Below are 14,571 nucleotides of genomic sequence, written 5' to 3' on the forward strand. Positions count from 1 at the left end.
CCGCCCTTACCTCTTCCGTTCCTTTCTGCTTCCAGGTACCTGGGAGACGGCCGTTTCCACCTGGAGTCCATCATGATTGCCAACCCAGGGATTCCTGCCTACAGGTATTGGAGGGGGGGCAGGGGGAGGGGCTGGGGAGGGAGGGGTGGCCTGGAGATAGGAGGTGTGGCTAGGGAGGAGGCGTGGCCTACAGAGGGTGTGGCCAAGGAGGGAGGGGTGACTTGGATATAGAGGGCATGCCTAGGGAGGAGGCGTGGCCTGGGAAGAGCGTCTTGGGGGCCAAAGAGGCCTTGAGGGCCGCATTCGTCCCCAGCTGTGTGGTTCTCCACTTCTGTAAAAGTGCCTTCCTTGTTATGGAAACTTTAATTTCCAGGGGACTTTGGGAGCAGACGTTGGGCTGGACTGATTAGGAGATGGTCAGCTCAGAGGACCACGTTCTCAGCCTCCACCAACTGGAGCCCTCTGGCTCTACGACTCCCAAAAACCCCAGTCCTGTGCGCCCCACCCTTCACCCTCTCACACCTGGCCCCCCCTCAACACCTGCTGCCTGCTCCCACCCGCTCTCCTTAGGACCCCAACGCAGCCCCTCCGTGCAGCCTGATTTCCCGCTAAACGGGCGGAACAATCTTGTTAAAGGCCGGCCTGGGAATTCAAGGTTGGGCTGAGCAGGAAGGACAGCAAACAGCGATTACCAGAAGGCAAACAGGAAGGCAGACGTGAAGAGGGAGTTTGCGTGTGGGGAGGGAGCCTTCCTTCTGCTCAGAACAGAAGAAGAGCCGACTGAATCAGGCCAGGGGCCCGTCTGGGAGGACAGCAACTAGGATGCCCCAAAGAGAAACCCGTAATCAGGATTCGAACGCAAGAGCAACTCTCCCCCTCCTGTGGTTTCCAGAAGAGGGCAGAGCAGAGCGGTCCTGGCTAGTGACCCTCTCCTTCTCCCTGAATTTGTCCAATCCTCTTTTTAAGGGTGGCCACCACGTGCCTCCAGTGGAAGGGAGTTCCACAGTTTACCAAAGTTCTTCCTTATATTTGTCCCACACTCAGCTTTATTGGACATGCACAAGTCAGGAGAGGGAGAGATTACTTTTATAAAAGCTTCTGTCACGCTGCCTCTTACTCACCTTTCCCCCAAGCTAAAAAGTCTGAAATGCTGCAGCCGGAGGGGAGTCTCTCCATCCTCGGGGGCCATTTGGGTGGCCCTACTCAGAACCTTTTCCAAATCCACGATATCCTTTTTGAGTTGTGGCAACCGGAACTGTGCAGTTTTCCCGAAGGCGGTCGCTTCTTCCGCAGCCCAGTGCAGGGGTCGGATCCTGCTTGCAGCACAGCCTTGCAGCGTGTGTTGGCTCCCTGTTTCCTGCTGCCTTTCTGCTTTCTGGCTGCGACGACTGTGCTTCTGCCTCCTCTGCTGAAGGTGGCAAGGCCGGTTGCTGCGACTTCTGGCCAGTAGCCATTGGGCACCCTCTCCTCCTCTGTAAGAGCCTACGGGATCGGGCCAGTGGCTCATCCCGTCCTTCCTCCTGCCCTTGCGACTAGCCACCCTGGCCAGTAGCCATGGGCAACCCTCTCCCCCCCCCCCAGCAGGAGAGGCCAGATTTCCGCAGGCGGCCACGCTCTGCTGCGCTCTCTCTCCCCATCGCCGCTTCCCTGGAAAACGGGTGATTTGTTACCCGGCTTGGCAGAGGGAATTTTAATCAAGCTGCGGCTGGGCTGGGCCGCCTCTCTGCCCCATAAAGCTGCCGTCCCCCCCGCCCGCCGCTAACAAACGACCTGCTCAGGAATTCAGATTTGGGCGGTGGGCAGGCGGGGTCCCAGCAGAGCGGCGGATATTTCATTGCTTCTGAGCAGGGCTCATCATCGCCTCGTTTTATGGCCCATCTCTGCCTCCAGAAGAAGGGCAGCTGGGGAGGGGGGGGGCGTAATGGGAGACCCACGTTTCTGGAGGTGCTTGTCAAAATGTTTAGATTTCAGGTGGGAGAGAGGTAAACTGCAGTGGGTGCTCTGCTGGGCGGAGGAAGACGGGGGTGCGCCCCCCCAACACACACATACACACACACACACACACAATCCCCCACCTGGTGCAGCCCCATTCCTTTAGTACGACTGCTTCCCATTCCAAAGAAGCAGTTCTCCCCCTGTGATAAAAGCTGGAGGGATGTGCCGCTATATTATTATTATTATTATTATTATTATTATTATTATTATTATTATTATTATTATTATTATTATTATTAACATTTATATACCACCTTTGCTTTCCAAGAACCTCGTGGTTCTTCTGGCTTTTAGAGCATGTGCAGAGCCCAAAGGATGTCAGAAGAGCCCTGCAGTGTTGGGCCGGGCCAAAGGGGGCTCAGCATCCTCTTAGAATCATAGAATCCTAGAGTTGGAAGAGACCCCAAGGGCCATCCAGTCCAACTCCCTGCCAAGCAGGAAACACCATCCAAGCATTCCTGACAGATGGCTGTCAAGCCTCCGCTTCAAGACCTCCAAAGAAGGAGACTCCACCACACTCCTTGGTAGCAAATTCCACTGTCCAACAGCTCTCACTGTCAGGAAGTTCTTCCTAATGTTTAGGTGGAATCTTCTTTCTTGTAGTTTGAATCCATTGCCCCGTGTCCGCTCCTCTGGAGCAGCAGAAAACAACCTTTCTCCCTCCTCTATATGACATCCTTTTATATATTTGAACATGGCTATCATATCACCCCTTAACCTTCTCTTCTCCAGGCTAAACATACCCAGCTCCCTAAGCCGTTCCTCATAAGGCATCGTTTCCAGGCCTTTGACCATTTTGGTTGCCCTCCTCTGGACACGTTCCAGCTTGTCAGTATCCTTCTTGAACTCTCTTCTCACGGTGGCCGACAGGAAGCTCCCAGGCAGGACCCGCAATTCTCCAGCTGTTTGTTCCAGACAAAAGGCAGCTTCCTGTTGAAGCAGCCCCTTTAATCATGAGGACTAGCGTTCTTGGCTCTTTTATTTTTTGAAGGGAAAGGGCCCTGGGCTCAGCGGCAGAACACCCGCTTTGCCCGCAGAAAAGTCCCAGGTTCAGTCCCCAGGGGCATCTTCAGATTGGAGAAACCTCCTGTCTGACTTCTTGGAGAGCTGCTGCTGCCAGTCAGTGTGGGCGGCTCTGAGCCAGCCAGACCCTAAGGCCTGACTCTGCGTCAGGCAGCTTTAGGTGTGCATACGGGATGCCACGTTCTGCGCTTGGCCCCTGTGGGAAGTGCATGGGGGGGTGCTGTCGGTGGGAGCTGCTGCCTGCCTGAGTTCAGGGCCTTTCTCGGGAGGTGGGGGTCCCTCCCCACCAGCCTCTGACCCCTTCCCTCCCCCCTCTCTGCAGGTACGACCCCTACAGCAAGGTCTTCTCGGAGGAGCACTACGGCCACGAGCGCATGCAGAGGATGCGGAAGGAAGCCGTTCGGGAGGCGTCTTGCGCCGGAAAGTGGGGCCTCATCCTGGGGACGTTGGGGCGCCAGGGGTCCCCAGCCATTCTGGAGGTGAGCTACTCCCTGCCTTGTCCCTCCTCTGGCAGTGGAGGGGGGGATTCCAACCCTGGGGGCTAGGGGGCGGGGCCAGGAGCAAACGTGGGCGGAGCAACGGGTCTGGATCTCTCCCTTGGGTGCAGCTGCTACCCCTCTGCGCCCAGGGAAACAGAGGCAGGACCTGAGTTCGAGGACACGGCCCAGACAGACAGAGCCGCCCAGCCAGGCTGCAGAACTTCCAATATGTTGTGGTTCTCTTGTATGGTTTTATCTTTTTTATAGCTGCAAACCACTTTGGTGTGGGTTTTATTTTTAATTTGCTTTTGTATGGTAGAGCAGTATACAAATACTTTTAGGAATAAAATGAGCTGTGGAACTCCCTGCTGCGTGGGGTGTGTCTGGCGCCTTCATTGTCCAGCTTTTGGAGAACGTCAAAGATGTCCCCCTTTGCTCTAGCTTTGACACACAAGGTGTATATTTTAGGGCCCATCTGTTTTCTGCCATTGTAAGTTGTTTCAAGGTTGTTGTTAATGCTGTCACCTGCCCTGGGATCTTAGGGTGGGGGGCAAGGAATAAATCAACAGAAGCATGGAGCCGTAGTGGGTGAAGGGGCCCTCCAGCAACAGAGATCAAGTCCTGTCCTCCCCCGGCCTCCATTCCCCCTTGGCCAGCTCCTGTCCTTGTACAGAGTCCTTATTACATTCTTAGTTGGGGGGGGGAGAGGGCAGGTGTCAGAGGCCGCAATGCTTCTGAATGCCACGGTAAAGGCAGGAGGCTGGGCTAGACGGACAGCTCCAATTGGAGGCCTGCTGTGATAGCAGAACCTCCACGCCCAGGGGCAGTCTACCTCTGTGTACCAAGCAATGGGGAGCAAACAGCAGAGAGTTGCTCAAGTGCTCAGGTCCCTTTGGAGCGCCTGGTTGGCCACGGTGAGAACAGGGCGCTGGGCTCAGGGGTCCTTTCAGGATCGTTAGCACCTCCAGGGCCCCCTCCTTCAGCTAAAATAAGCCGCTTAGAGACGATGGTAAATAAGTGATGTGTAAGTTGTTGAAATAAAATGCAGTCGTACCTCGGCTCCCGAACGCCTTGGGAGTTGAACGTTCCGACTGTTCCGGTTTGCAAACTATTTTTGGAACCCGGACCTTTTCCCGCGGCTTCTGATTGGCTGCAGGAGCTTCCAATCAGAAGCCGCGCTTTGGAAGTCAAATGTTTCGGATGCGGAACGAACTTCTGGAACGGATTCTGTTTGACTTCCGAGGTAAAGGAAAAGCATTCTGGAATAGAGAGTTTTTCCGCAGACGAAGAGATCTTCTTTGCGGGGGGTACATGTTTGGTGCCACCACCGTTAAGGCTCCGTCCTGGGTCCCAACCTCTCCTCTTCTCTCCATGCTCCGCCCCCCCTTCTTTTTTGCAGCACTTGGAGTCCACCCTCCGTTCCTTGGGGCGCCCCTACATCCGCCTCCTGCTCTCGGAGATTTTCCCTGGCAAACTGCAGCTGTTCCCCGATGTTGAGGCGTGAGTATCGATAGGAGCCGTGGGTCAGAAGACACCCCCCCTTACCCCTCCCCTCTCTGGTGTTCTTGGTTCTGCTCCCCTTCCTCATTTAACCCCCACAACAACCCTGTGAGGTAGGTGAGGGTGAGAGAGGCAGCGACTGGCCCCCAAGGACACCCGGTGAGCTTCATGGCTAAGTGGGAGGATTCGAACCCTGGTCTCTCCCAGGTCCTCGTCTGACACTCTGACCACTGCACTGCACTGGGATATCTGAGGCCTCCTCCCAGCTCTTCCCCCATTTCATTGTTTGTCGGGGAATTTCGGCCGCCGTGCCCAGAACTCTGGTGGCAGGACCCTGTCATTGGGCAAGCTTCTTTGCTGTTTTTAAAATCAAAGCCAAGGTTCTAGTCCACCAGGCAAGCACAGATTTGTTTGCTTATTTATTTCATTAAAAAAATTCCAAATCCTGCTTGACTGTAAAAAAACAACCAAAAACTTCAAAAAGGAATAAAACAATGAAATTATCAGTTAAAAAACAAACAAGCAGGCACATGAATTTTCTGAAATAATTAAAAGATGTAATCCTACCTTTCTAATAACATGAACTCCATACACAATGGAGCAAAATACAGAGCAAGCATGAAATAAAACGTATCGGAAATCCCAGCAGCAGATGCACCAAAGCAGGCTTGGAACGGGCCGTTTCGTCCTCCCAACAGCCCTGCGAGGTAGGTTAAGCTGAGAGACTGGCTGGCCTAAGGTCTCGCCTTCCTAGCTGGCCGGATTTGGCCCATTTGGGACCTTTTCTTCCTGGGGATTGAGCCTGGGCCCTTCTGCATGCCAAGCAGGCGCCCTGCCCTGTTGCCCTACAGCCCCTCTTCCTCTTCCTTCCTGCAGGTGGGTTCAGGTGGCCTGTCCCAGGCTCTCCATCGACTGGGGGGAAGCCTTCGGAAAACCTCTCCTCACGCCCTATGAGGTGAGCCAACGACAGCATCCGCCTTCCTTCCTAATCTGAGGTGGCGGGACTCCCGACCCCCATCACTCCCTGGGCCTTGAACCCGCAGCCCAAACCACGACAGGATTCAATGCTCCCCTGGGCACCGGAGGCCACCCTGAGCTCCTCCTTCTCCTGGAAGTTGGGCCAAAGTGGCAAAAAAGCCCCTCCGGTCAGGGAAGGGTCTGGAGCCACCAGGATCTTGATCCCCCCTGCTGCCCTTGCCCTCATTTCTGCCCCCCTCTTTTCAGGCCGCCGTGGCTCTGCAACAGGTCCAGTGGCAAGAGACCTACCCCATGGATTTCTACGCCAGCCAGTCTCTGGGGCCGTGGACGGTGAACCACAGCAGCCACCAGCCGCAGAGGGGGCGCCGGGAGAAGGAGGTGAGGGGCACGGCAGCCCCTGGGGGGCTTCGGGGAGTGGGGCGGGGGTTCCTCCTGGGCACAGGGGCCCACGCCCTCTGCCACTTCTGTTGGAAGGGACCTCAGAGGGTCCTCTAGTCCAGCCCCCAGCAATGCAGGAAGTGGGGCTTTGGAAGGCCTCCTGGTTCTCATAATTTGATCTGACTGGGGGATCTGTATTCTGCTTTTCCAGCAGCAAAACGTTGAGCACGAAGCGACAGCGTTAGGGGGGGGAGAAAAAAGGCATTGCGATCTCTATAGTATCAAACGCAGCAGCATATAAATAAAGAAAGCAAACAGCAACGGACTCATCAAAACAATGGATGCAATTCAGTCAATTCATAGTAATTCACAGTAATAACCAGCGGCAAAGTGCTTTCGTGCGCGTTTCGAAACTGCAGTCCCTGGCGGGGAAGTGTTTCCGCTCGGAGGGCCGCATTCCCTTGCAGAGCTTCCTGAGGGCCGCACGCCAGTGGTGGGCGGGGCAAGAAGCAAAAGTGGAGGTGGGGGGCCTGCAAATAGCCCTCTTTATCCTTGGACAGGAGCCGGCTGTTTTCTCTGCCCTCAGCCTCTCCTCCCCCAGACCACTGGAGGAGGGTGCAGCCTGGGGGGGGGACTTTGGGGGCCAGAGAGAGAGGTATGAGGGCCACGTGAGGTTCCCCACCCCTTACTGGAGCAGGAGGTCAGCATTCTTCTCTTTATCCCCCAAATTTCAGGAGGGGTGCAGGGGGCTGAATGGAGACCCAAGAGCTCACAGCATTTGAACCGGGACTTCCTGGTTCACAGCTCAGGGTTTCATCCCTCCCCCCTCTAGTTCAGTCTCCAAGCACTGTCTGCTCTGGCTGGCAGCCGCTCTCCACGCTCTTGAGGGGAAGGCTCGGTCAGTGGCAAAGAGCACCTGCTTTGAGTGCAGAAGATCCCAGGTTCAGTCCCCACTTGCGGCCTCTCCAGGGAGGGCTGGAAGAAACACTCCCTGCCTGAAACCCTCCAGAGCTGCTGCCAGTCAGTGTAGGCAATACTGGGCTAGATGGACCGTGGCAGTCAGTAGCCATCTCACCAGTAGCCCTGCCCTTTCTATTTGTCTATCAAGTTCCCTCTCTTTCCCTTCGGCTTCTTAACTGGGACACACAGGCTTGCTGGGTTGATCCTGCAGAAGGAAGCCCCGTTTCTGTGGTTCCTTTCCTAGGTTCTCGAACTCGGCTCTCTGCGCTTCACTTGCAGGGTGGCATCTCCCCCTAGCGGCCAGTCAGGGTGGGTGGCCTCTCGCTTTGTGTGAAGTATTTTCTGTTAAGCGGGAGTTGCATTAGTGCAGCGAAGGCGCAGCCACATAGAGGACACAGGAGTCCTATATCCTCACGGTCCTTGGATCAATTTTTTTCTGTTTCATTTGCCTTCCCTGCTGATACCAGATCTGGCTTTTCCTACCATGACAGCTTCATGTGCAGTGGACAATTTAAACAGAGGTTTGATGGCCCCCTGTCAGGGGTTCTTTGGCTGTGATCCCTGCATTGGAAGGGGGGGTTATTTTATATTTTATAAGATTTGTAAGATCTCAGGGCGGCTCAGAAGGGGTGGACTAGATGAGATTGGGATCCCGTCCAACTCCACTATGCTTTGATTCTGTGATTCTATTTAATAACTAGCAACCTCATTTCTGATCTTGCTCAGGAAGTCTAAGAACACCCCATCCCACAAAATCAGCGCAGTCTTGCAAAATCAGGGGCTAAATTGCAAGAGACCCGGTTCCCCCATCTTGGATCAAAATGCGTTGGATTGCATTTATCTGCCACCTTTCCCTCCAAGGAGCTCGTGGTGATGTGTAAACAGTTCTGCCCTCCTTGTATAATCCCCACCACAACCCTGCAAGGTAGGCTTGGCTGAGAGGCAGTGACCGGACCCCAAGGGAAGGGATTTGGAGCCTGGTGTCTCCCGTGTCTCAGTCTGATGGTGTCCGATGGGATCCAAACACAGACGAAAGGCTGATCCTTGGTCTTGGGAAGCACCGTGCAAAATTTGGTTACGATGATCTTGAATGGGGTGTCCAGATATGTACCAGAAAAACCGCTTTCCAAAATGTATGCTAGATCTAGCAGTACAGTGGTACCTCGGTTTACGAACTTAATCTGTTCTTGAACCAAGGTGGGCTTTCCCCAATGAGGCCTCCCTCCGCCAGTGCTTCCACCATTCGGCTTCCGTTCGTAGACCGAGGTAAAGTTTGCTAACCGGAACACTACCGGTTTTGCGGAGTTCTTATACCAAATAGTTTGTAAACAGGGCTGTTCTTAAACCGAGGTGCCACTGTACTTAATAGTCAGTAAAAGGGACCTTCCGGAGTTCCTATTGAAATCAACCCTGAGGACTGGAACCTTGCATATCTTTTTAGAGTGACTCTACTCTCGGACAAGGCAGCTTCCCGTGTTCCTGTTTAGATCCGCCCTCAGCTCAAAACCATGAGGGCTGGGATCTTGCCACGGCCCCTTCAGCTTCTCAGGCGTTGCCCAATTCTTGCAGGTGATCCCGGCGAAGGCCACACTCCAGCCTGAGAAGAAATCCTGTGGGCGCTGCGACTGCCGAGAGGAGGAGGAGGAGGAGAAGGAGAAGGAGAAAGAAGAGGTGCCGGTGCCCAGCCCTCAGCCTTGAGGCTCCGTGCCAGACCTGGGGGGTTCAGGCAGGTCCTGGGACCACACTGAGCTGTTGGGCTAGGCAGCCCCTCTGAGGAACTGCAGGGCTGGCGCTCTGGGGCACAAACACCAGCCAAGCCCAGAGGATGCGCCTCCAAGGGGGCAAGTGGCCATTGCTGCCCTGCGGTTTGGGGGCCAAAGTCTAGCCCAGTGGCTCCCCAAACGGGTGGCACTAACTCCTGGGGGGCGGTGGGATTACCTAGGGGTGATAAGAGGAAGGGGGCAGCAGGGGGCGCTGAGGAAGGCCTCTCCGAGCTCATGCTGTTTTACGATGGACCAGACTAGAAGCTCAAATGAAACTTTTTCCTCGCTTCGTTTTTAAAGGTTTACTGCTCCTGCCACTTTAAAAGCTGTTTTCCTTTGGGGACGTTTCTTTGCATTTACAATTCTGCGTTGTCCCGATATGGCCAATTATTGGTAATAGCTATCGATTTTCTTATAAACTGGTTACCGTATGTCTGTGACGTGAAGGTTTGTGCCTGTTTGGCGAGTACAAACCATATGCTATAAATTTCCTTCTCCCTTATGTTTTCCATTGTTAGAATGCGTAAAATAGTTTCCATACATTTCTCCTGGAAGACAACACTTAATGCTTGGCAATTGTTAAATTCCCCCCCCCCAATAAAGTTTGTAATTAAATAAATAAATAAATAAATATATTTCTATTTTTCATGCAATATTCTTTGCTACGCGTTCTTTTTTCAGCTCCATGATTAGAGCGGAGCATATAATTATTTTTGCCAATGTTTATTTTTTTGAAATAAATGTACAATGAATTGTTGGTCATTTTGAATTTCATTTTGTTATCTTCTGTAGTGGGTCGTGCAAACTGCTATTTATAGGGTGGGGCAGGGGGCACTGGGGTGAGTTTATGGAACCAATGTGCCAGGGCCCCCCAAACATTTGGGAAACCCTGGTTTATCCCCAAACTTCCAGCTCTGGAGCCCTTGCACTAAGAAATGGAGGGTGTGTTTCATCTATCTCTACTTACTGTCAATCCATGTTTACGACAATATTTTAATCTCTTTCCGATTTTGCTGCTTTAAATCCTTGACCTTCCTTTGTTGTTTTTTTGACATCTTTTAAGATAATATTTCTGTTTCCCGTTAATTGTGTTGCTTTGAATGTATGTTCTATATATGACTTTCTTCTGTCAAGTTTTATTTTGGGATGTTCAGTTTGGGGTATTAATGCGGGTTGAGAACTTTTTCTTACAAATATGAAGCGGTATAGAAATGAATCATAAAAATAATCCAGGAACATGTCTTGGGAGAAACTCCCGAGGTGGGACGCTTGCAATGTCTCCACTAGCCTTGAGAAGGAGGAAGGTCCCCAAACGCCTGGCTGTGGGTGCAAGAGGAGAGCCAGGCCCCTCTGCTATTCAGCCTGTCTGGGACAGGAGTCCCTCTTTACAAAATACAGTAAAAAATGCAGTCAAAACTAAAAAGTGGCTGCTGCACAGTGGAGAGGGTTTATTCCATCATCATCTTTTTATTGTTTGTATCCCACCCATCTGCCTGGGTTGCTTCAGCCACTCTGGGCAGCTTACAACATATGTAAAAACATAATAAAACATTAAACATTAAAGGTTGTATAGTTACTCATCTCTTTGGTTCAGGGGTCACATCTCCATACTTTCCAACCTTTCTCTGATGAAAAGAGGGACATCCTAAGGACATTCCAGGATCAAATCAGAAACCAGGGTGGCTTCTGTAAATCCGTGGAAAATAGGGGCACTTGGGTTTATAGGTTTATTTGCCCAAATCTGAGTCTGTATTGGGTCTCCCATCTGTCTTAATGCAGAATTAATTTCTGTTCCCCTAAATAATTTCAGATCTGCCTTAGAAACCCCAAAGTAAATAAGTACCTTAAGGCTGCCATCCTAAGCATGCACACTTACCTGGGAGCAAGTCCTGTATCACTCAGTGGGGCTTACTTGTGAGTAAGCATGCGCTGTTAGGGTTTGTAGGCAAGGCGGTGGAGGGAAAGGGTCCTCTGTGTGAGATTTAAAATGACCATGGCAGGATTGCTCTCTTTATTTTTGCACAGAAAGAGGAGGTTGGGGCAGGCGGTGAATTTGAGGCCACTGTTTTATCCTACCTTGCAGGGCTGTGGTGAGTCCTCCTCTCTGGGGGCAGGCAGGCAATAGTTTCGCCTTCGCAGGCATCTTAAGTGTTACGTGCATAGATGCAGATCGAGTCCACGCGGCATCGGACCTGAGAGCGAGATTTCCATGAGCGAGCCCGGAATTCACCTCTCCGAATAGAGTTCACTCTACATCTTTGCTAGCTCTACGGGGCGAGAAGTGCGTTTCCGGCCTCCTCAACCATAGAAGCTGCAAAGAAGAGCGTCGCTTCCGGCTTTCCTCGTTCTACTTCCCACCTGGCGCAGATACCCGGATGAGGCATGTCCGACCGTAGTGGTGGCGGGTTGCGGTTGCTCTGTCTCCATGGATACCGGCAGAGCGCGAGCATCTTCCGCGCGCGAACCGGGTCCCTGCGTAAAGCCCTGCGCGGGCGCGCAGAGCTCCTGTACGTGGATGCGCCCCATTCGGTGGACGCGCCTTTCCCGTCAGGTGAGAGGTGTGACGTCACGGGCCGCCTCCCCTGACGTCACTCCAGGAGAGCCCTGCCATTGACCAGGCTGATTGGGTGTGGGGTGTTCCTCTGAGCATGTGCAGAGTGCGACCCCCCCCCCAAAGAAACCCTCTTCCGCCTCCCAGAGGGGCAACTAATCAGGAGAAGGTCTCGTTAATCCATTTTGTGAATTTATATTCACAAATGTCTCGTGGCGGGTAGAGGGCTGTGGAGGACGGGCTCCTAGGGGCCACCGCGGGCGGCTCCGCCCTGACTCCAGAGTCGGAGGCAGTAAATGCTTCCCAAGGCCAGGGACTGGGAGCCCCAAGAGGGGAGGGTGGCTCTTGGGCTCGGATCCCGTTTGCTGGGGGTCATCTGTTCGGCCACCGTGAGAAGAGGAGGCTGGGCAAGATGAGCCCCTCTTGGGCCGGACCCTGCAGCCTCTTCGGGTGTCCTCCTGACCTGCCAGGAATGAGACCTTGGAGTTTCCCAAACAGGGTTTCTCCAACAGTTTTTGGACTACATCTCCCATCCCCCCCCCCCCTAGCTAGCAGGACCAGTGCTCAGGGATGACGGGAATTGTAGTCCCCAAACAGCTGGAGACCCAAGTTTGGGAAACCCTGCTCTGGTTTAATGAAGATGTTGCCTTTGGTGTGCAGCAGCTGCCGCCCCCTGGGTCCTGCTGCTTCATGGGCTTCCCTTGGGGGCATCTGGTTGGCCACTGTGGCAACAGGAGGCTACGCTAGATACCTCCCCCCCCCTTTGGGCCTAATCCAGCTGCTGTAGGGCTCTTCTTAGGTTTCTCCATCTGTTCTCAGCCACAGATGAGCAGGCTCATGAGGTGTGTTTGTCAGGGGAAGGAACTGGAGTGTAGGGGGCAGACCAGCTGCTTTGCTGGAAGAAAGTCCCAGCCAGGTTCAATCTCTGGCCTCTCCAGTTAAAAAAAAAGCTCCATCAAAATCCTAGTTTCCAAACCCATGGCAAAAATCCCAGTGAAGCCTCTAAAATACATTGCGGTTGGCAAAGGCCCTGTTGCCTTAAGCGAGTCCCTTCTGTCTCCTCGGTAGGGATGGAGACCCTACCATTAGTGGTCTACCCACAGGCTGATTGTAAGAATTACTGAGAGAAAATCTGTTCTGAGGTGGGAGGAACAAGTTATGGTTTGTATTTGAGTGGCAGGTCTGTGGCGTTGGGCCCTCGCTTCCTATCCCTGTATAAAAAACACATTAGTCACTGTATGGTTCGATCATGAACATTTGTACATACTCCTATTTCTCACCCTCTGAAAGCGACGACACTTCATGAGTGATTGTTAGTAGAAAGGTCAGGGACCAGTGAGAAAAAACGGAGACAGTTTGCAGCAAAAAAAAAAAACCAAGTCTTGCAATGACACCTGCTGGAAGCCTTTGCCTGTCCTCTGCTGGTTTAGAGGCTGATGGGATTTGGATCAGGCCCATGCTGTTCTCACAGACAGTGGTGAACCAGATGCCCCAAAGGGAAGCCCTCCAGCAGGATTCAAGCGCAAGATCAGCTCCCCCCTCCTCTGGTTTCCAGAAAAACTGGCATTCAGAAGCATCGGTGCCTCTGACTGTGGAGACCACTGTGGCTAGCAGTCATCAGCAGTCCTCTCCTCCTCTAATGTGTCTAATCCTCTTTCAAAACCAACTTTGTCGGTCGCCATCGCTGCCTCCTGTGTGATCGATTTCCACAGTCTGCGCTGTGTGAAGTCCTTAATTTTATCTGTCTGAAATCCTCCAACATTTTGAGATTCATGGGATGGCCACAATGTCTAAGGTTAAGATTTGTTATGCTGCAAGAGAGGCAATTAACGAAGAGGGTTCCGACGAGTTGTCCCTCATTTGCAGGGCTTGGCGTCCTTGCTAACCCCACCCCTTTCCTCTCCATTGCAGGGGAAGCTGCCTCAGGCTCTCTAGAAGCCGACTCGAAGGGCTGGTGGTTCTCCAACCCCCAGGAAGGGACGTTCAACGCCCTGGAAGAAGCTTCTTTCTGCAAAGGGCTGGAGGAGTCCCTAGACAGCATTGCCAAGGCCTTTGCGGAGCAGGGCCCCATCGATGGCCTCCTGGGCTTCAGCCAGGGAGCGGCGTTGGTGGGCATCATTTGTGCTCTGAAGCAGCGCGGAGACCACCGCTTCCCCTTTGACTTTGCCATTGTGGTGGCTGGCTTCAGGAGCCACGCCGCCCCACACCAGGACTACTACCAGGAACCCATCGCGGTGCCCAGCCTGCACGTCCTGGGCGAGACGGATCGGGTCATCCCAGCTTTGATGAGCAGGCAGCTTGCCTCCTGCTTTGCAGAGCCCTTCACCCTCATTCACACAGGGGGCCACTTCGTCCCGGCCTCCGCACCCCAAAAGAAAGCCTATCTGGAATTCTTGGATCAGTTTGTAAAGTGACTGCGCTGGGGCCCAGTGCCCAGGCGGCTTTGGGGCTTGGCCGGAGTGGGACCTCCGGCGGATGAAGGTTTAAAGGGCAGCTCTTGGCCCGCCTGGTCACTGCTGTGTGATGGCCAGAGAATCCTATTAGTTTTACAACCACTGCCTTGAGGGATGAGTAAACTGGGACTTGTCAGATCTGAAAATCTTGTCTGTCCCTGTGTTGAAAGTTATTTTAAAAGAGCCCTTTATTCTTTGGGGTTTTCATGGGGGAGAGTGTCAGCTACCCTTGAGGCTGGCGGTTAACGCATGCAGGATATCCGTGGGGTGTGCAACAATTGCTGAGGCTTCTTCAACTAAGCACTGCCCTGAGGGCATCCCCCTGGGTCCACCTGCAGCTGCCCCTGTAAGTTATAAGTTATGGATATTAGGTTCCTCGGTTTGTTCCACACTCCTCCTCTCCTACTTCCTGAAATGGGCAAAGCAGACAATGATATCGAGTGCTGTGCAATCGGAGATTGTGAGGTCTAGAAGCAGCGATTTCAGCCACG

At 53.2% G+C, this 14,571-nt stretch overlaps 2 protein-coding genes across 2 annotated transcripts in view; both read left to right on the forward strand.

Moving 5' to 3' along the window:
* DPH1 (diphthamide biosynthesis 1) overlaps positions 1–9,249 on the forward strand; it is a 34,934-nt gene extending 25,685 nt beyond the window's left edge. The window contains exons 6-11 of the mRNA XM_033172205.1: positions 36–104; positions 3,341–3,497; positions 4,897–4,997; positions 5,874–5,952; positions 6,222–6,353; positions 8,883–9,249. Coding sequence (XP_033028096.1) covers positions 36–104; positions 3,341–3,497; positions 4,897–4,997; positions 5,874–5,952; positions 6,222–6,353; positions 8,883–9,011 — 667 coding nt within the window. The 3' untranslated portion in view covers positions 9,012–9,249. The remainder of the gene's footprint in view (positions 1–35; positions 105–3,340; positions 3,498–4,896; positions 4,998–5,873; positions 5,953–6,221; positions 6,354–8,882) is intronic.
* Positions 9,250–11,436: 2,187 nt separating this feature from the next.
* On the forward strand, positions 11,437–14,227 carry OVCA2 (OVCA2 serine hydrolase domain containing). Its single transcript, XM_033172449.1, has 2 exons — positions 11,437–11,627; positions 13,539–14,227. Exons 1-2 carry the CDS (start codon positions 11,459–11,461, stop codon positions 14,039–14,041), a joined length of 672 nt encoding a protein of 223 aa, XP_033028340.1. The 5' UTR covers positions 11,437–11,458; the 3' UTR covers positions 14,042–14,227.
* Positions 14,228–14,571: the final 344 nt, after the last annotated feature.

The sequence above is a fragment of the Lacerta agilis genome, chromosome 15, assembly GCF_009819535.1.
Source record: "Lacerta agilis isolate rLacAgi1 chromosome 15, rLacAgi1.pri, whole genome shotgun sequence".
Taxonomy (NCBI): domain Eukaryota; kingdom Metazoa; phylum Chordata; class Lepidosauria; order Squamata; family Lacertidae; genus Lacerta; species Lacerta agilis.

Coding starts and splice junctions, on each gene's coding strand:
- OVCA2 (XM_033172449.1), top strand. CDS start 11,459: ATGTCCGACCGTAGTGGTGGCGGGTTGCGGTTGCTCTGTCTCCATGGA. Junction 11,628..13,538: donor GGACGCGCCTTTCCCGTCAG/GTGAGAGGTGTG, acceptor TCTCCATTGCAG/GGGAAGCTGCCTCAGGCTCT.